The sequence below is a fragment of the Haliotis cracherodii genome, unplaced genomic scaffold (genome assembly GCF_022045235.1).
Source record: "Haliotis cracherodii isolate W230 unplaced genomic scaffold, xgHalCrac1.p SCAF_39, whole genome shotgun sequence".
In the NCBI taxonomy this organism is placed as follows: domain Eukaryota; kingdom Metazoa; phylum Mollusca; class Gastropoda; order Lepetellida; family Haliotidae; genus Haliotis; species Haliotis cracherodii.
In genome coordinates, this window is record NW_027266296.1 from 1,297,693 (window position 1) to 1,320,386 (window position 22,694).

At 38.7% G+C, this 22,694-nt stretch overlaps 1 protein-coding gene across 3 annotated transcripts; it reads right to left on the reverse strand.

Annotated features, from left to right (window-relative positions):
* Positions 1–876: 876 nt before the first annotated feature.
* On the reverse strand, positions 877–17,349 carry LOC139478116 (protein BANP-like). Of its 3 annotated transcripts, none has more exons than XM_071260433.1 (11): positions 17,261–17,349; positions 15,439–15,565; positions 14,755–14,819; positions 13,725–13,903; positions 10,457–10,503; positions 9,066–9,140; positions 7,884–7,959; positions 6,867–7,030; positions 5,747–5,991; positions 4,361–4,516; positions 877–3,750 (listed from the first exon to the last, which is right to left on the reverse strand). In XM_071260433.1, exons 2-11 carry the CDS (start codon positions 15,560–15,562, stop codon positions 3,625–3,627), a joined length of 1,257 nt encoding a protein of 418 aa, XP_071116534.1. In that variant the 5' UTR covers positions 15,563–15,565; positions 17,261–17,349; the 3' UTR covers positions 877–3,624. The 3 variants fall into 3 exon arrangements, with proteins under 3 accessions (XP_071116534.1, XP_071116532.1, XP_071116535.1); XM_071260431.1 differs by lacking the exon at positions 17,261–17,349 and adding an exon at positions 17,089–17,132; XM_071260434.1 differs by lacking the exon at positions 17,261–17,349 and adding an exon at positions 16,993–17,072.
* Positions 17,350–22,694: the final 5,345 nt, after the last annotated feature.

The window sequence follows — 22,694 nt, forward strand, 5'->3', positions numbered from 1 at the left end:
AATTGTGAATTGCTCAGTAGCAGGTAACTTGGCAACTGAAATATTTCATCACGATCAAAATCAAGCCACTTTCCAAGCACAGCTTTCTTCAGAAAAATATTCCTGAGACGTGTTTGAATTTAGAAACTACATCAATTCATGAATCCATGAATCATCAATAAAAATGAATCTTATTATTCAGGATTATTATTACTATATTCACTTCATGTAATATGACAAGGTAGGAACACAAAGAGTAGGGTTCTGTTCCATAAAACGATATTAGTGCTAAGACTTCCACAGCTTCACATATCCTTTGGACAGTCCAAAGTGGCAATGGGGGCCCAGGAGATCTAAGCCACTTAGCCGCCATACTTGAACATAGTATTAAAGTATGGCTCCTTCAGCAGGCTTAGGGTCTGGTCAAGGGGATGTGGGGGAGAAGAAAGGGATTGGTCTCACATTCTGCACACACACACCCCACCATATTAATATTATTTTTATACCCCCTCTCAAATCCACCCTTAATCTCACCAGCCACCCCCTTCCCTATACTAAATGACCAGTCCCTTACCTCTATGCAAAGGTATCATGAACTGTAGCCCAACAGAATGGCAGCAAATTGTCTTAACAGGCCAACACTATTGACAATGATTGTTTGTGCTAAGTAACAAGTGTAAACAAATAGAATAGTTCAGAGTCCACCAAGTACATTCAATAACAGATATCAGTGCCAAACAACTTGCTTACCATGACCTGCAAGATGCACGAACTAAGGAGAGTTCAGTTTCATCTCGTTACTGTTTACAGGCCTACACAAAGGAAACTGCCTACATTGTGCACATCCTGTGTTGTATGATACAAGGATCCTGTGTTGTATGATACAAGGATCCTGTGTTGTATGATACAAGGATCATGTGTTGGATGATACAAGGATCTATTAATGCATTGAAAACTGTCAGAAATAATTTTTTCTTGCATCCAGTTGGACATTTGACACGTTCTACAATTCATTTCCTTCTGACAAGAAATCAGTCAATATTATACATAAATTATGTACTTGTCTGTGAGTGAACAAAAATTATCTTTGCTACATTAAATATGGTTTCAACAAAAACACACGGAGTAGTTTACTTGCATACATTCTGTGATAAAACAAATGAAGCCCTTGTCTCTTTGTTCTGTTCCCCAACAATGCAGAATGCTGCATGTACCGTATTTGATGTAATAAGCGCCCCGCTCTAATAAACGGCCATGGCGATATTTGCTAATATATTAGCTAGTGAGCAATCCAAATTAGCACCCCTTCCGATTGATCGATGTACACAAGCCTTATATACCCGTGTATGATACATGTGTTATATGCATCCTTAATTTTTGGAAATTAAATTCTGGAAAAATATATCTGTCGTATATAAACATTTCAGGCTGTCTGCATAAACCACGAAATTTATGATCTTTCAACTCTGTTGTTTTTCACCAAAATAATATTCTAATGAGAGACCCCTATTAATTTTGAGAGCTTCCTGGGTGCTTATTATGTCGAATACGGTACCTCGAAAGTGTGCCAAATTCTTCAACTTGTCAAAATAATTAATGATTCCATTTTGGAACCATCTTCCAAATAGACTACAACAAAATCAAGTAGAATCTGATCAAAATCAGTAGAAATCGATAACTAATACCATGTTGACAGCTAACGGATGAGTCAAGACATTGCAGGGATTCCTACTGAATTTTAACATTGCATTCAATGCAATAATGTTAAGCAATATAGCCTGTTCCTCTATATTGGCTCGGTTAGTGAAATACAAGACACCTCTTCCAAGTTGGGGCCAAATATTGGCCTCTGAACAGGTGTAGATAAATTCCAACAGTTAGGTTTACAGCTTAGCTGTCTGTAACCATGGTAACAGTATGTGAAGATTAACAGGTATCAAAAGTACAAAACTGATGAAAATCTCATGGTTATGAAGTCTTATGAACCACTGTATATTTTGAATGTAACTTTTCATAGATGAAGACTGTATAAGAAGATTCAGAATTTGCAACATAAACTTGTCATACAGTTATACACATATCATTAAAGGGCTTGCAGTTTAATAACTTTTCATGACACAGATGTCAAAAGGAAGAGATTAGAAGGCCAAGAGCGCAGTTTATAGAGACCTTTCAAAACACTGTTGGGTAAACAAGGAAAAGCTAGCTTAATAAATTGTATGGAAAACAGGAGCTTATATCAATGTCAGTGTAATAAAAGGGTTAAAGAAAAACAGACTCTAATCACGACGATTCGATGACAGGAAACAAAATCACCCATGAACACGTATGTATTCAAAAATTAATTTATAAATAATGGCCATTCATTTTAAAATAAAATATTATAAAGCTTTGCAAACTTGGCACTTTTTTGTCCCACTCAACATGCTCAAATAACAACAAAATATCAAATGGCAAAAGTATGTGAAGTGTCGTGGGTTAATTAGGCTAGTTAAAACAATATTCTTGTTCTCATCGATTTCTAAAAATTGAATATGGAGAGAGGTGTTGTGTTTTTTAAATGTTTTTGAATAAGTTACAAATCTAACAAGTAAACCTGATTCTAGTGTACTATATGACCTCTTTTGCCCACAACCCTGCAGCTTGAGGTGCAAAACTTGAAATCTGAAGTGATAAAAGCTGTTTCTCTAGTGTTTGAAAACAGAAATAATTAGGGGTGGGGCAATTCAAGGTTTGAATGGTCATGAGAACAAGAAATTGATTCCAACAAGCCATATCATAAAAAGTGAAGATTATCTCTGAATATTTATGAGTGCGAAGTTGAATGAACCTGTAAACAATTCCCTCATCCCTCTTTGACCAGGGCCCATCCCACCATGAAATCAGAGTGCTCAGACTTATCACAACTCCTTCCTTTAACATTGACTTAAAACAGTCAATACCTTAAACTCACTTTGTGGAAGGACTGGTCCTTGGGATAGTGTTGACTTCAAACCTCCTCCACGGCAAACATGTTTGAACAATGTTCCCTTAGCATGCCAACAAAAGTCTTTAGGATTGACAGTTGTCATGCCATCACAATCTGATATTCAAGCTGTATTCTGAAGATAAGGTAAATGTTTAACTGAATCTGAGTTCATTTATTGAAACTTTAATGACTCAAACCTTTTTCAAGACTTTCCCTTTTCATGTTCATCTTATATAATTTCACAGATGTTCAAGGTGAAAATTGATGTTGAAATGATTAACATATAAATTAAACATCTTTCCATGTGAGAGCAAACTTGGTAATGCTGCTACTATTCCAAAACATTATTGTCTTCTGTTGTCCACCAGCAGGCCTGAGCGACACACACACACACACACGCACGCACGCGCGCGCACACACACACACATACACACATACACACAGAGACAACCTGATTCATCAACTCATCACTCGGTTATTGAAAAGTTGCTTTCCAAACGATGAACTGAAGGATCCAACAACAAAAGTGCACAATTTGTATTCTTGTCAATTGTTACACAGTCCCTCAAAGGAAAAAATAGTTCTCTCCGAAGCTGAATGCTGAACAGCCAAATGAACAATGAAGACTGTGCTGCCTTCCATGGTAATATGTACAACAAGGGAGGTAAGTCCAACCACTACTCTGTCACTTCCGGCACTACTGCAGGTGCCTGCTGTATGTGTAGAACTTCTCCTGAGTCTGTCGTTACCGTAGCAACCTGGATGCCATCCCCTAATGCTGCCACATCCCCTTGCTGTATTTGCTGCAACAGATATTTACACAATTACAAAAGGGTAGAGAAATGATGTGATGACATGTGAACATTTGTTAATTTTTATCAAAATGAATCTTTGTTTGTTTATATTTGGAACCGCTTGAGCAATTAAGGTTTCATCAATGGTGTGAATAAAATGAGAAGTTACAGGGTGGGTCATTGATTCAGCAGTTTCTGAGGAGAATATGACGACACAGACGCTGGACACTACACAACCTGTGAGTGAGTGAGAGAGTGAGTGAGTGAGTGAGTGGGTGGGTGGGTGGGTGGGTGGGTGGGTGGGTGAGTGAGTGAGTGAGTGAGTGAGTGAGTGAGTGAGTGAGTGAGTAAGGTGGTGAGTGAGTGGATCTTCGGCGTGACGAGCGAATAGGACAAGTTCACTTCACTTGCAGTCAGTTGAGCAAAAAATGGACAAACACAAAGGAACGTTATTTAGTAAAGGACATTAACACTTTCATTTTTCATGAAAATAGTCATACAGAAAAGAAAGAGAAAACAGAAAAGGGTAACCATCCATATTTGTTCATATGTTTGTTGTATATTTTATGCAACAGTTCAATAGCAATGTATTTTAAAAATATTATCCAGCACCACTTACCCCTATAACTTGATCTCCCTGGAGTATTTGTATATGATGAGCTTGCTGTAGCTGGGATATTTGTTCCGGAGTGGCGTGGAGTATTTGTATTTCTCCTTGCTGGATTGCCTCCCCTTGCATAGTAGACACGGCTTGCTGGATACTGTCCACTTCAGCCTGGATAAAGAAGGCACTACCAATTACAATAGCTGCATCCTTCATCACATTGTTTTAAATTGTGAGCAATGGAAATTTTGTTTGTTTGTTTGTTGTTTTACGCCGCACTCAGCAATATTCCAGCTATATGACGGCGGTCTGTAAATAATCGATTGTGGACCAGACAATCCAGTGATTGACATCATGAGCACCGATCCACGCAATTGGGATCGATGACCTGCATCAACCAAGTCAGCAAGCCTGACCACCCGATCCCGTTAGTCGCCTTTCACAACAAGCACAGTCGCCTTTTACAGCAAGCACAATGGAAATTACATTTAAGCTACTAACATCAGAATTATTAAAATATCAAAACAGACATGCATCAGTTTAAGAAGTCTTATTATGATTTAGATGACATGAGGTTCACTTTTTGTTGTCAATCTGAAAAGTGATTTTTAATATTTTTAATAATCAATTGTGTAACAACCACAGTTAAGAATCAAATTGTAACAAATTTCAACAATCAAATTCTGATAATCTGCTGTACGTAAGTCTTTTTTAAGAAAATTGTGGTTTAGATTACAATACTGATTTGAAAATTAGGGTCCGTCAACATCATAGGCCAATTTGCATAACCATGATAACCCTTCACAAAAGATTTACAGACAAATACATCACAAAAGTCGTGTGTCATTACTTCAACATGTTCAAAGCATTGAAATATTTCAGTAAAATTAGAGTATTTACCATGTAATCCAAACCACATCATGCACACATATGAATAGTTTTTTATAACTTTTTTTCAGTTCTTGTTGAACGATAACATGTTAAATACGAAAGGTAAGCAATAACCAAGTAACAATTTCATGCAAGAGGATAAACTAGCCTCCACTTTGACACACAGGATCAAATTACGAGCAAAGCTGCACTGGAAAGTTTTCACACAATCAGTAATGTCCCCAATATAAGCTTTCGATTTCCATGAAAAAATAATTTGGAAAGTCCTGCTGTGAAGGTTTTTTTTACAATTCCGTTACAACAAAAACATGCACTGCATGATACCATGCAAATCTCAAATTAAAATCACATTCCCAAAATTTTAATTTCACTCTCACAGTGGGGATCACAACAGAAATAGGCACAGGTGACATTTCAGAATTTTCACTATTCAAGACATGCCACAAACTGAATGTAATGGAATACACGACCCGAATAGTAGAAACTAAAAGTTTCAAGTTTGCTCTGTACCTGATGGATATGTAACTCAGAGTCTTCGTGACTGATTGAATCCTCATCGCTCTGACAACCTAGCTCTCCCGGTAAATGTGACCCAATATTTACATAAGTTGGAGGCGCCTTTCCTCTAAATGCTTTTACCGTCAATGGCATCCCTCTTTGTTTTCTTCGGAATGCAGTGCGACACTTTGAGTCAATGTTTTGTTTTATTCGGTGCCAATCATTTTCTGTTATACCAAATCTATGAATAAGATGACCTAGAATAGAAAACGAAGGATGAGTCAATGCATTATATATACATCAGCTGATACATTCAGATTTGTTTGTTGCCGCACTCAGCAATATTCCAGCTGTTTGACAGCTGTCTATAAATAATCAAATCCAGACCAGACAATCCTGTGATTTGTATTATGAGCACTATCCAAAACAACTGGTTACACTGCTAACAATTCGCTGTTTTGATTGTTTGCTTGTTGTTTAACGCTGCACTCAGCAATATTCCAGCTATATGATGGCGGTCTGTAAATAATCCAATCTGGATCCATGCAATTGGGATACGATGACATGCATCAACCAAGTCAGTGAGCCTGACCACCCAATCCCATTAGTCGCCTCTTACGACAAGCATAGTCGCCTTTATGGCAGGCATGGGTTGCTAAAGACCTAACCAGTCACTGAGCAAGAGCTGTCTAACGATGCCACGCAATCTCAGCCTAATCGAGGTGGGGAACACCAAAAGCAGACTTCTTACACTGTGCACATATGGCAATCCCACCCGGGCCTCAGCAGGATCAATGATACTTTTCTTTGTTTAAAGCCACACAGCAATATTCCAGCTATTTGACGCTGACTGTAAATAATCAAATTGCAACCAAAAAATTCATTGATTAACATTGTGAGCAACAATCCACTCTGTCAGAGTATGATGACTGTCACCAAGGCTGACTCCCCAAACCATAGGGTCACCTCTTGACCAGCAAAGATTGCTGGGGACCTATTCCAACCCAGAGCCATCACGATCCACCGGGACGGTACATGGTACATCTTCACTAGTTTCAGATAAGACTGATCTTGCAAGGCTTTTCTAAACTCCTAACAGCTGTAATCAAGTTCAGCTGCCTTGAGAACTTACACCTGATTCCGTAAATCATAAGAGGATCTAGTTGTTTCTTTCCATGTTTGCCCATCCCGGACAGATTGGAACAGGCCTGGGTTTCCCGGTCAAACAGGTAATCTAGCATTGTCAGTGCCATCTTCTCAGGTGTGCGGCAGTTCGAGTGCACATGTAAAAGGTCACTGTAAACAAGTGTATGTAAACATGAATATATTGTACACTTCTTGAAAATCTGATCTAGACTACCAGTTGTCAAACTTCCCTTTTTTTGGAAGCCTCAGTGGCCGACTTTGTGTGCTGGCAATAGGTGCCTCACTCTGGCAGAGTGGGTTCGAATCCCGGACAGGACTCAATCCATAAAAGAACGAGATTTTGTACTTTACTGAGAAAGTGTTATCCCAAACATAACATTTGTATCATTTGACCACTTTCTTAAAGGCATTGTGTGTTCATGTTGATTGATAACCATCAAATCAGTACTATTATCAAGCTGTAGTGTTCACTGACAGAAGGAATTGTAAGAACCATGTTTATATTTAAAGAATTTAAATTCTCAAAACTTTTGTCAACGTGGTCAATGTCCATCAGGTAGCCTCTCATTTTCTCGTATGAAAATGAGCGTTACCATGGCATCAGGTCAGAGAAGCAAAAATACTATGCCTGCATTCACTAGGGGTTCAGAACCATGAATAAGTGAGTAGTTTAAGTTTTCAGTTAACCTGATGTGGGAGGAAGAAAGACAGAAGTGATGCAGGTATCAGACCACTTTGTTGAAACCCAAGAGCATGGGTATGGTGCTGAGGAACCAAGAAACATAATCAAGGTGAATCTGAGATTCAAACCCAGGATCACAGGGTTCTGGCACAACTAAGGGACACAACTCTACAGTAACAGCGAAATGTGACGCCTGAGATGACCTGGTCCCTTCCATAATTAATATTTGCAATACCCTGAAATCTGTATGTTTGTGGTATACCTTTGATGTAACAGGAACAGGTCACTATGCAGAAAATAAAACTTCAACTGTGCCCTTACCTTGGTGTTATTGGTACTCTCACCCTCATTTCAGGGTTAGACTCCTCCCCAAGCCACACACCATTTGGGTAATCCTCTGAAACCAATAATATTTATTTGTTGTTTAACAAAGTCAGCAAGCCTAAGCACCCGATCTTGTTTCTCACCTCATACAACAAGCATGGGTTGCTGAAGACCGATTCTAACCCTGATCCTCAGGAGGGAAACAATAATTGATGATGCATTGTTATATTTACTGTTATTTGAAATTTGACAAAATGACGGCACTTATAAAACATGTTAAAACCACAAACAGCAAGTTACATTTGTCAGAAAATGACCAGTAGTGAACAAAAAAATTCAAATTTCAATAAATATAAAACCTTTTCAATAATAGTTACTTGGCCATTTAAATACCCCTTCCGTGTTGATGTTTTCTGTAAAGAAGTCATTAGAATATAAACGAAAATATGGACAGTCATGTAGATTTTCAGTCGTAATTAGGGAGTGCTAATTAAAGACTATTTACATTGGTCAAGAATTTTTGGGGGAGGTTGTTATGGTAGGACACTTGAGTGTAGTCTTGTAAGCCAACTAACTAAATATCGAAGCAAAACCATCCATAAACATTTTTTGTTCAGATATCATAACATGCCCAAGAGACAGAAGAATAAAAATAATAATGATAAAGAATTTAACATGTTTAACATGTCTAAGGGGTGTTCTTTTAATATATACAGTATAGGGCAAGTAGACTTTAAAGGACCTACTCTGTAGAGATTCTTGATTTGTAACAAGACACAAAATATGTAGCTGTGACGGAAACCATGACAAACAATAATAGTCAAAACATTCATGAAGAGATGAAAGAATTGAATTTTTTATCCATGTGACGATGACCTGATGATGATACAGGCAGTCAGCTTACAGCAGGCTTAGAAAAATTGTTTTATCCTCATTTCACAGGTCCTCAGACTTTGTAGCTAGTCCTGCTTGAACGAAATAAAAATGCTTACTATGTTTTCATTTTTTGTCAGTTCTATTCAGTTCAAGCACTGAGGACTGGTTCAGAATTACAACCCTCAAAATGAAATGCTACTAGTCAGTGAGGACTACCATCATCATGATCATTGGATTTCAACTTGTCCTCAGCACGATTAAGTAGTATTAGGCCAGAATCAGGTTGTATCATGTGGTCCTTACCTTCTGTATTGAGTGTGATCAGGGTGACATTAGGACCAAGGTTCTGAACACTTCCATCCACACTGCCATCACCATCTGCAACCAAGAAACAATGTGTCTCCTAGCATGATACCAACCAGTGTTCCGAATACAGCATAATAGTAAAGGGTTCCTTGCCACAACCCTAGCATTAAAGTAGGGCTGGAACAGGTAACTCAGGTACTCGGGTCGGGTGGGTACTGAGTAGGACCCAGGTACCCACAGGACTACCCAGACCTGTGGTTAGTCACATGATATAATATATTGTTTAATGACAAAAATTATGCACCCATTCCTTCTGACTTTTCATATGGTTGAATAAAGATATAACTTAAGTCAACTTCAGTGTATGCATGACCAGATTGTTAAATATGTGTATCTAAATACATTTTGCCAGGGCTATGGTAAAAGAATTCCCAATCAGACCTTATCGTACCTATCTCTTGAGGCCTACAGTGGGTACCTGGGTAGGGGTGGGTACCCGGGTAGTAAATTTGGACTCGTCCCAGCCCTAGTTAAAAGTTACAATTTTAGTAGGTCCCGTGGATTCAAACACCACAGAAGACCTAAAGGACCCATCTCAGTTTTACACATTGCCAATGTAAATTGTCATCAGGGTACTATCAAACATTCAATGATGATGAAGGAAGAGATAACTTACCCTCTCGTTTAATACCCGTTTGACACTACTACACCTACTGTCACACCAGACACAAGCATGCCTCCATGGTTGAAGCTACAGTCAATTAAGAAATATTTCCCCAAATATTTCCCCAATATTTTCCATCAACTTTGGACTTAAATGTCAATCATGTTTATCAATGTCCTTAATCATGCCAATCATATATAGATATCATCAGATTTTATCAATGCTTGTAGAAGTATATCCAGAGCCAATATTCTTCCTCTGCCAAAGCTGTGAATGGCTGAGTTGTACTATTTAGTGATCATGGTTAAAGCTGGTCGCAGTGACTGGCAGACATTAAGCAAGTTTTATCCTGACCTGGTAGGAGACCGATATTAGGCCCCAAGTATACAGCAAAACTCTAAAAAAATTCCCAAATTGGAATAAACAATATACCATTTCATGATAATACAGGGTAACTAATGTTATGGCCCTGTTTTTCACTGATAATAAAAATCATAACGGGACTGAGGAAGAGATTTTTTTAGCTTTATAGATTTACATTACTGCATTGAATGCAATATGAAAGTACATAGTTAAACTACCTCTGAATTCAAATAAATAGAACAATAAAAACTTCAATTTTGAACAAACTAAAGATCTTTTCTTCTCAAATTTACCTTCCAAGGTCACTAAGAGTCCAGAAAAATTCCTGTGCAACCTATCAGAAGCCCCCTTCAAATCTCACCTGTATCAGACCGTGTTCCATTCTGGGGAAGACCAACAATGACAGCCCTGGAAGTGGAGAGAGAGAGAATAAGCTGTTGTGGGTGTGTTTTATAGGTGAAATGATACATCAGTGCATCATGAGTTTTCATGCAACAATACAATATACAATCAGAGCTCCAGAGCAATTGAGTTTTCACTCTAGGGTTTATATTTTAATTGGGTTAATAATAACAAGCGCCCCGCTCTAATAAGCTCCCACGGCGATATTTGCTGATATATTGGCAAGTGAACAATCCCAATTAGCACCCCTGCCGATTGATCATTGTACACAAGACATTTATTTGCGTATAACACACACTCGTTTGTTATATGCACCCTTAATTATGGGCAATTAAATCCTGGAAAAATATATCTGTCGTACATATTACACACAGTCTTTTCTTTTGTATCATTTCAGGCTGTCAGCATAACCATGAAATTTACGACCTTTCAACACTGTTTTTATTTTCTCACCAAAATTATATTCTTATAAGAGCCCCCTATTTCAAATTTTGAGAGTGTCCTTGTGCTTATTAGGTTGAATACAGTATTACATTTTTCATTGGGTAACCAATATTTTTTCACACACCTATTCATCACTTGATTGGGTTTTTCCAAAAATTAGTGAATATTTTAAGATTTAAAAAATATGAAATAATGTTTTACATGTATATAACTGTTCTAAATATATTGGCTTGACTCGGAAAGCAAATTAGCTCGTAATTGTGTTTCGGAAATTAGCTCCTTTGTATGCATGTTGAAAAAGCTTCATTGGATATTTATGTGTACTGTTTTTGTACATTTGAGTTTTTCATTTAATGCATGCATTTCTGTACGCAAGTTAATTGAAAGTAATTGGGATTTGAATATTTTGGGAGCATTTTTTACGCAAATACGCATAAAAAATATTGATTTCTAAAACAATATTACTTACTAGATCTACGTGTTTAATGATACCTGACACTTCTGTCAGACAAATATCGTAAAATGTTTCTAAAAATAGCCGCTACGAACATGTGTATACATCTAGCTTTTCCTTTTGAACCTGCTTTGAAATATTTATAGTCATGACGCCTCTAAGTGTCGCAATATGTATCGCATCGTGACCTAATTAAAGTGATACATATTGTGTGATGTCCTTGCCATATTGTTTCACCCCAGTATATAATATCTTGTTTTTATGTTGATAAATACCCTTGACTCATTCAGCAGCACACCATGCTTAGATTTTTTCGGCTCCTGGCAAAATTATTTGAGGTGCCATTTCAAACTTTAAGGAGCCACATCAAAATTTAAGGAGCCATATTGATTGAGGCTTACAAAGAATTTACTATTTTAGAAATTAAAGATAAGACAAGACAAGATTGAAAACATTCCAATTGTTCTAATGTGCCTGAACAACAAACTTTGAAAACCTGCTGCTAAAAAAAGTCATTGAGCAATTACCATAATATTCTTCTATGATTTGAACATGCCACCATTGTGAAAATAAACTGAATAATGTGCACATGACTAGAAATATATAATCTTGTAGGGAAGTCATGATGTCCATACAGACAAGCAATTGTCTACAACAGTTTCTTTCAATGTGTGAAATATTTTAGATGCCCAGTTCATTTTATTTACGGGATGCAACTGGTAACCAAGGAATATAAACAGGTCACAAAATGGTAATTTAGGTCGCAAATGTTGGTCGCTACTTGGAGGGCTCTTCAGCATGTTCAGTAGCAAAGCTTCGTCTTGAGACCAATTTGAAATATATGCAACGCTGAAAATAACCACACTACATGCGATTGGAAATTCTGTGCAACGTTACTCATAAGATAAATCGATATGAAGACATAAATTCTGCAGTAGACTGAACTTTGTTCAAGCATGTTTCCACATAGAAATGCATCATGGGAGATGGGATTCGTTTAATAATTTGTTTTTCTAATTTCATTCATGGGTAGTCTGACTCTCATTAATTTCATAAGACAGCTTTTAAACTTTCGAACTTTCCCTTCTCTGGGCAGTCACTCTATCCAGTAGCCCAAAGAGGAAGTCCCAAATCTATAGAGAGTGAGCGAGTGCGTGAGTTGAGTTGTAACACCGCTTTGAACATTAAATCGGTTATATCAAAATGTGTCAGCTTGAGACATAATCCCGAAGTGACAAGGTCTGAAACATTCACCACTTTGGTGAAACCCATGAGCCCAGGTATGGTGTTGAGAAACCTAGAAACACAAGTATTTGTCACAGAGTGACGAAATATCCCCCGCCTGTACACCATAGTACCAAATATGAAGACAATTCAGCGATTAGTTCTTGAGATATTGTGGCAACACCGTTTTCCAACTCCAAAAACAGATTTGCCTGCTGTGACCTTGAAAATGGGGTCAAGGTCACCAAATCTGACAGGTGTATGCGGTGTCTGTATATACACTATAGTTCCAAATATGAAGACAATCCAGCGATTAGTTCTTGAGATATCGCGGCAACACTGTTTTCTAACTCCAAAAGCAGATTTGCCTGCTGTGACCTTGAAAATGGGATCAAGGTGACCAAAACCGACTGGTGTCTGCGGAGTCTGTATATACACCATAGTTCCAAATATGAAGACAATCCAGTGTTTAGTTCTTGAGATATCGCGGCAACACCGTTTTCCAACTCTAAAAGCAGATTTGTCTGCTGTGACCTTGAAAATGGGATCAAGGTCACCAAAACCGACTGGTGTCTGCGGAGTCTGTATATACACCATAGTTCCAAATATGAAGACAATCCAGAGATTAGTTCTTGAGATATTGCGGCAACACCGTTTTCCAACTCCAAAAGCAGATATGCCTGCTGTGACCTTGAAAATGGGGTCAAGGTCACCAAAACCGACTGGTGTCTGCGGAGTCTGTATATACACCATAGTTCCAAATATGAAGACATTCCAGAGATTAGTTCTTGAGATATTGCGGCAACACCGTTTTCCAACTCCAAAAGCAGATATGCCTGCTGTGACCTTGAAAATGGGGTCAAGGTCACCAAAACCGACTGGTGTCTGCGGAGTCTGTATATACACCATAGTTCCAAATATGAAGACAATCCAGTGTTTAGTTCTTGAGATATCGCGGCAACAAACAGGTGGGACGTACGGACGGACGTACGGACGGACGGTCGTGAATACTATATCCCCCGCTTCGCGCTTTCGCGCGGCGGGGGATAATAATCAGGGCAAACCTGAGATCAAATATGGAGCCAGTAACATCAAAGCTACTCACCCTCTCCTGGAGCCGGTGGCGTTGGGCGACAGGGATGCTCCTGGAGCCTGTCTGGCTTGGATTAGTAGCTGTTCCACCTTCTCTTCTACAGTGCGAGATCTTTGACTTAACGTGTCTAATTTGTTCTCAATTGTCTCCAATCTCATGCAGATTGCTTTGTTGATGTTAAAAAGTATTTGCTGAAAACAAATATATGTTCTTAACAGCTAAAATACAACTTGTTTGACTTTGTCAAAACTGACTGGGGAGAGAGAAAGGAGTCTCTTTTCTATTTCTTTAGTAGTTACAACTGGTTAGAAGCAAACTTGATTCTAATGTACCACAAAGACCTTTTTTGGCTTGATATTTGAAGATGTCCTGATACAAAGGTGACCAATTACGTATTAGCTTATTCGACATAATAAGCGCCCAGAGAGCTCTCAAAATTAGAAATAGGGGTCTCTTATTAGAATGTTATTTTGGTGAAAAAAACAGAGTGGAAAGATAAATTTCGTGGTTTATGCTGACAGCCTGAAATGTTTATGTACGACAGATATATTTTTCCAGAATTAAATGCCCATAATTAAGGGTGCATATAAAACACGAGTGCGTATTATACGCGAATAAATAAGTCTTGTGTACATTGATCAATCGGAAGGGGTGCTAATTGGGATTGTTCACTAGCCAATATCTTAGCAAATGTCGCCATGGGCGCTTATTAGAGCGGGGCGCTTATTACGTCGAATAAGGTAATCATAAACCAAATTTTAATAACACTTTGAAAATATAAATCATTTTCCATTGCCTGACCAATTGGTTGCCATAGCTGCCACATTGAAAATCGGATTCCAAACTCTTGAACAAATTCTAGTGTTATCATCAGTGGGAACAAGCAAGTGAAGTTCCACCTTCATGTCCAGTAGCTTCTGAGGGTATGATGTTTAATAGACAATTCCAACCACTCCAGACAGCATACAAGTAGGCCATGAGCAGATAATTCAAATAGTACATTTATCATGTTTATGATCTCTCACTAATGACAGAAGCACACCTTTATTGACTGATCCACACACAGTTCACTGTCCTCTAGCCGTCTCCTTTTCGCCAAAGGTCCATCTGCAAAGTTATTATAAAGAGATATTCAACAACAACAAAAACAACATATGACCAATTCCATAAAACCCACTGTAAATATTCAAACCAGTGTTTAAAGTGAAAGACTAGACAGCTAGAGGTCCTTGTCATAACCCTATTGTCAAAAGGACACTGATAGGGATCAAACCACTGACCTTCCGCTCTCCGGGCATACTCTATCCACTAGACCACGCTTACACATATTCGAAGGCAAAAGTACCCACGTGTGATCATATCAAATGAAATTAATAGAAATGATCAGGGATGGAAATTAGCAGTAGCCTTGACAAATTATGTTAATGTTTATGCGGGTACTGCTTAATGTTATCACTATTCGGGCTTTTGTATGTTCTTGGTTAATTTCCAATCCTGATGAATATGATGTTATGAACTAATTTTGTTCACTGTGAACACTGAAATTTGAGTGAAAACACAAATGGTACAATACCTGAAAAACGTAGGAAAAAGAAAGAACAATATTTTGCTACTTTAGAAAGGATTGTAAAATGTGTTTAGTTTCTAATCCATATTAGTATTGCTGTAAAACATGAGTTTACAACATCTCAAATCGCGAAAATCATTACAACAGAAAGATAAATACCATCATCATCCCCTCCTCCATCCATGTTTGAGGACTCATCTAGGTTTGTTACTACTGACGATGTTTCGACGGCAATAATACGAGGAGCTTCTGGAATCCTTTCTCCAGAGCCATCTGTAGACATTATCTGAAAAACAGAAAATTGGTATACCTAAAGGGACAGTACGTCAACAGTTCTGTGTTTTTAAATAAACCATGAAATAATTTCTGAGAGTGATAAAATCTCAAATCAAAACAGAGTTCCGCACAGTAATGCCAACAACACAAGCACTGCACAGAGTAAAGTGGCTTCAGTCATGATTTTATTAGATGAAAATTATAGAGAAAGCTTGTCTACTGTTCTTATGGATGAGCTACAAGCTTGATAACATTAGAAGCCAGTGTTTATCAAAGCCTAAATATGCCTCCGTCGTATGTTGCCAATCAACAGCCAGCCTAGTTCCTTTGTCACATCGTCACATATTACACAGTCCATTCACGTTTTTTCATCTGTTTCATAATTTTCATTGAGAAAATATCCTAAACATGAAAAACTATTTCTATTTGCGTATTTATCCTGTCCTGTCATCGAAGACCTACGGAAAGCAAGTGATATAGTCACCTCACTGTCGCAGTAATATATCTATGTAAATATAATTATGCTAAACAATATGTAAAGAACACCGAAAGGCTTGCATTAAACTTGTCTGTTCTTATTGCAGAATAAGTACATTTGTTTACAAACATGAGAAAAATGTGGTCATGAAATAAGCCTTCATCCGGTGGGTGGTCACTGGAGCAGAACATTTTCTCGCAGAATAAGGCAAGCAGAGACGTGTAAGCTTGGGGGTTATCGGCTATCATCAGGACCAACAGCCTTAGAAGCTGTAGGCCCTGACTAAACTCTTTAAGCCCCCATTTAGTAAATTAACACTAGCTACAATTGTATAATGTTAATTTGTTGTTTGATATTTTCTCAACAGTGAGTTTGACTAATTGATTACAGAATTAATTGATTGCTTGTTTCGTCATTTGATAATATTTGATAGTTTGGAGATAGGTCTAGGCTAGATCTAACTCAAGTTACATGTTTTCTTTAAAAAAAATATTTTAGTCATATCACGTTTAATTCATTAAATGTAACAGCATTTAGTCTCATAAAAACATCCTTCTTTTTTTCAAGACAGCTGTGTCAAATATTGCGCACATTATCATGTGCATGGCAAAGAATTACAGCTGTGGTTACAGGCCCTAGCCAAGAATGGATCCAAAGATTTGTTTGGCAAAGACCGGCATATTTTGATAATACCACATCATGGCGTGACCCAGATACGCTGAATCGATAAATAGTTCACAGGTGAACTGGAAATCAGCAAGATGACCTGTTCATAACAAATTAATACAATCTAAAATGAACAGTAACTAACATAAACAAACACAGAAAGTCGTAGCAGACGAATTTTTCGTTCCGCGTCACCAAGGATGGTAAACCTTGCGACTAAAATAGGGCAGGTTTTCGCAACGACATAGATGGGACCTAAAAATAGGCCAAATACAATGTATAGGGTTACAAACCCTCTTCTGGTTGCACTCTGTTGGTGTAAGACATCTTAAAAACTTAACAGAACAGGCACTTCCTACTTTGCCGCTCCAACACTCAAAAATTCTCACCAAATCCCGTCCCTGTCTCGGACCACGATAATGGCGTACGGAACGGTAACTTGCGAGAAAGAACGATACTGCGCATGGGCGGAGGGAGGTTGCAGGTAGTGTTCTCCCACGTTAAAGGAAGATATTACCAAACCAAACGTTCATGTGCACTACAGATCTATCACGAACCTACCCGGATCACCTGTGATGGTGTTCTTTGCTAGGGCTTAAGCAGATTATCACTGAAAAACGGAGGACAGTATAAAGTAACACCACGATGCATAATGGCGGAGGGAGGAAGAGCGCATGTTTCAAAAGCTGTATAAATCGTTACATTCCGTTCGTGTCTCGGCAATTTCCGTAACTGAAAAATCGTCTTTTTTCGCCCTTGTTGAAATTGGTTTTATTAGGTTCAAGATTATTCCGAGCCACAAGGCAGGGTAACAAGAAGTTAACCAAAGTTTTTTGGTATGAATCGGCGGGTGACAGAACCACCGACCTTCCGCTCCCCGGGCAGATGCTCTATTTTCGTTTTATTTTTGTGTACAAACTCAGATCGATCGATACTGCTTTTAGTAAAAGGAGGGATCTGTACAGAGATAAGTGTTACGTTGACACTTTCAAGATATCACAGGACGACAATTGGTGATATGCAAGCTTGTATAATTTGTATAATCTTAGGAAAGACTCTAGCTGGTATACAAAGTCATTGATGAAAATATACAAACGTTGTTAAGACCGTATGATTTAATAAATATACAAACCTTGGAGAGACTTGAAGAATATATATGGTTACCAAGCCTGGAGTGAGTGATAGTTGGGTTTAACGCCGCTTTTAACAGTATTATATTAGTGGGAACAATAACAATTAGTTATATCGCGGCATGTCAGCTTAATGTGGGAGGAAAGCCCGAAGTAATGCAGGTCTCAGACGTTTACCACTTCGGTGAAACCCACGAGCAGGGGTATGGTGCTGACAAACCTAGAAACGTAATCAGGGCGAACCGGGATTCGAACCCACAATCATAGGTTTCTGGGGTGCCCAAGGGACATACAAGCCTGGAAAGGATATAGCAACGTATATCAATACCAAAGGGTTACATCTTCCCTAGGCAAGGGAGTGAACTCGGGAAGATGAAGGATTAAAGCTCGAATATCACCAATTTGTAGCACAGTGGAAGGGGATGTAGTCAACCCTGTCCTGTTTTAAGGTGTGCGACTAATAAACTCCTTGTTTAATCCCTAAGGTCTTGAGTTACTGTGTGGGTTTGCTTGTGAACAGTCGTATCTCTGCTTAGCGAGTTGACCACCATCTTGTGGTGTATAATACCATGCAGTAATGCTGTGATTGTAGTTGGATTTTATAATTAATTCAATTTAGCATGGCTACCTAGGCAAGGTAGCCTATTTCATGCCTTAGCAGGTTAACGGTAGTAGTATGAGTGAGTGAATTGGGTTAACACCGCTTTTAACATTTCCAGCAAAATCACGGCTCATTGTGGGAGGAAAGCCCGAAGTGGTGCAAGTTGCCGAAGTTTACCAGTTTTGTTTTGTTTGTTTGTTGTTTAACGCCACACTCAGCTATATGACGGCGGTCTGTAAATAATCGAGTCTGGACCAGACAATCCAGTGATTGATATCATGAGCATCGATCCACGCAATTGGGATCGATGACATGCATGTATCAACCGAGTCATCGAGCCTGACCGACAGACCCCGTTAGTCGCCTCTTACGACAAGCATAGTCGCCTTTTACGGCAAGCATACCAGTTTGGTGAGAAGGTATATATAGATTGCTGACAAACCTAAAAACATAATTAGGGCAAACAGGGATTCGAATCCACAATCACAGGGTACTGGCGTTCCCAAGGGACGCAATTCTGCACAGTGAATATATATCTATTTCTATATAGAAATCAGCAAAATGGAGATGCATGTCTGTGGATATAAATAGACATAATTAGTGTTATTTATCGCTTGTGTTACTCATGTTACAGAATATGACGGCGGTCTGTAAATAACAGTCTGGTCCAGACAATCCAGTGATTGACACCATGAGCATCGATCCACGCAGTTGGGATACAATGACATGCATCAACCAAGTCCGCGAGCCTGACCAGCCGATCCCGTTAGTTGCGCCAAACGACAAGCATGGGTTGCTGAAGATCTATTCTAACCCGGATCTTCACGGGTCTCATATACCATGTGTAACACTTGCTTGATTACAGCCATATACCATGTGTAACACTTGCTTGATTACAGTCATATACCATGTGTAACACTTGCTTGATAACAGTTATATATCATGTGTAACACACGCTTGATTACAGTCATATATCACGTGTAACACTTGCTTGATTACAGCCATATACCATGTGTAACACTTGCTTGATAACAGTCATATATCATGTGTAACACTTGCTTGATTACAGTCATATAAATCATGTGTAACAATTGTTTGATTACAGTCATATAAATCATGTGTAACACTTGTTTGATTACAGTCATATACCATGTGTAACACTTGCTTGATTACAGTCATATACCATGTGTAACACTTGCTTGATTACAGCCATATACCATGTGTAACACTTGCTTGATTACAGTCATATACCATGTGTAACACTTGCTTGATTACAGTCATATACCATGTGTAACACTTGCTGGATTACAGTCATATATCATGTGTAACACTTGCTTGATTACAGTCATATACCATGTGTAACACTTGCTTGATTACAGTCATATATCATATGTAACACTTGCTTGATTACAATCATATATCATTTGTAACACTTGCTTGATTACAGTCATATAAATCATGTGTAACACTTGCTTGATTACAGTCATATACCATGTGTAACACTTGCTTGATTACAGTCATATATCATTTGTAACACTTGCTTGATTACAGTCATATAAATCATGTGTAACACTTGCTTGATTACAGTCATATAAATCATGTGTAACACTTGCTTGATTACAGTCATATATCATGTGTAACACTTGCTTGATTACAGTCATATATCATGTGTAACACTTGCTGGATTACAGTGTTAGACTCTACAAAGAACCGCCACTACCGCAGTAATGACAAAAGGGAATGAGTGAAACTCGCAGAATAACCAAACATGTCTCATACGTTATATAACACAATTCGTAGGTTAACAATAAAACTCACAGAAGGCACACAATTCACAGATCAACAATAATAATCGCAGATTAATACAAATCGCAGAATGCACACAATTCGTAGATTAAGAATAACACTCCGGAATGCACACAATTCGTAGATTAAACAAAATGTTTGCAGAATGCACACAATTCCTAGTAGATTAACAATAAACTCGCAGAATACACACAAATCGTAGATTAATATAAACTCTGTAGAATACACACAATTCGAAGACTAACAATAAACCTCGCAGGTTAGCCATAAAACTCTCAGATTCCTACACAAAAATTCATTAAAAATCACATGATGCCCACCTAAACAATTCGCCATACAGCGCGAAATATGAATCTCCGACACGACTTGCAAAGTATTCCGCCCACTTCGTCACTGCACTGAAAAAAATGTTTATTCATTAAAATCATTGTAGATGTATTCCATACTGTAAAGCCCTCTAGTGTCACAGCGGATATTTGTAAATATACTGTTGTTCAAGCATGCACGCTCTTGTACAATACATTCATTGAAGCGCACTAAAAGTACCAACGAAGCTTGCTAACACGCATACATGTGTTTTAAACGTATTTATATCACAAAAAGAGTGAAGCAGGATTGGTAAACAAGTAACGACACAATTACGCTCCAGTTGTCATAGAGTGTCATGTTTTGTGATGTACAGAAATAATTTTCCTCATGCAGATGTCATATTGTGAATAGAGCTGGCAAGACTTGCTTTTAAATGCTTTTATATATAATTTGATTGCTTTCGTTTTCTTAAAATAAATATATTCCACATTTATGGTACATGATTTCCAGATTGTGACTTTGGCGTGTTAACATCAGACATACTCATGGGATTCACACAAAAAAAGGGTTAACATGTACAGTCTGCGTTATTTGAGTCTCCTCGCGTAGAAGCAGATACGACCCGTGAAGATCAGTGAGTGAGTGAGTGAGTTTGGTTTCACGCCGCTTTTAGCAATATTCCAGCAATATCACGGCGGGGGACACCAGAAATGGGTTTCACACATTGTACCCATGTCGGGAATCGAACCCGGGTCTTCGGCGTGACGAGCGAACGCTTTAACCACTAGGCTACCCGACCGCCCCCGTGAAGATCAGGGTTAGAACAGGTCTTCAGGAACCCATGGATGTCATCGTATCCCAAATGCGTAGATCGATGCTCAAGATGTCAAACACTGGATTGTCTTACCCATACTCTCAGGAACTCGATGACAGCGTGTATGACATAATATATTCGTAAAGAAAAAAATCACACCCCTCTATAGACATATAGACTATTTTTTTCTTTACGAATATATTATGTCATACACGTTATCATCGAGTTCCTGTGCCTATATGTATATAGAGGGGTGTGATTTTTTTCTTTACGAATATATTATGTCATACACGCCGTCATCGAGTTCCTGTGTCCATACTCGATTATTTACAGACCGCCGTCATATAGCTGGAATACAGCTCAGTGCGACGTTAAACAACAAACAAACAACATCAGCCCGCGAGTACACAGCCCCGTGTTTTGATGCGAGACGAGTCGACTATTATACTGTGTTCAAAGCAACGGTACAACTCATCCATACACTCACTCAGCTATATGATGTGTTGTGTCGAAGCTGTGGTGGAAGTCAGTTGTATCTTAAGATTTACCTGATGTCTATCTGTCACGGTGACTACAGTTAAAAGCCAGGCATTGTGTTGTATAGAATAAGCGGGTGTGGTGAAATGGGGTTTAACGTTGCGTTCAAGATTTTTTCACTTATCTATAGACATACAGCGACGTCCCTCTGTGTGTGTGTGTGTGTGTGTGTGTGTATTCCACACAGTATTCCAGTCATATCACGGCGTGTGAGCTTAATGTGGGAGGAAAGCCCGAAGTGATGCAGGTCTCAGACGTTTACCACTTCGGTGAAACCCACGAGCACGGGTATGGTGCTGACAAACCTAGAAACATAATCGGGGCGAACCGGGATTCGAACCCACAATCATAGGTTTCTGGCGTGCCTAAGGGACGCAACTCTGCACAGCGAATCGCGGCGCCTTAGACGACTGGGGCACCCGTGCCCCCTCAAAATAGTACCCAACTCAGACACCGTATACTGACTCCGAGTTGACCAGTCCTTCTTTAAGGCCACCTTGGCAGAGTACAAGGCAGGATAACAACATATATACATTTTAACGTCTTTTGGTATGACGGTCAACGGATCGAACCACTGACCTTTCGGACAGAAGCTCTTTATCGACTATATCACGGATGCAGTGTAATTAGAACACAGATGGCTGTGTGTGAGTTGGGTTCAACAGCTTTTAACAGTATTCCAGTTATTTTACGTGACATCTTAATGTGGGAGGAAATCCCGAAGTGATGCAGGTCTAAGACGTTTAGCATTTTGGTGAAACCCACGAGCAGGGGTATGGTGCTGACAAACCTAGAAAC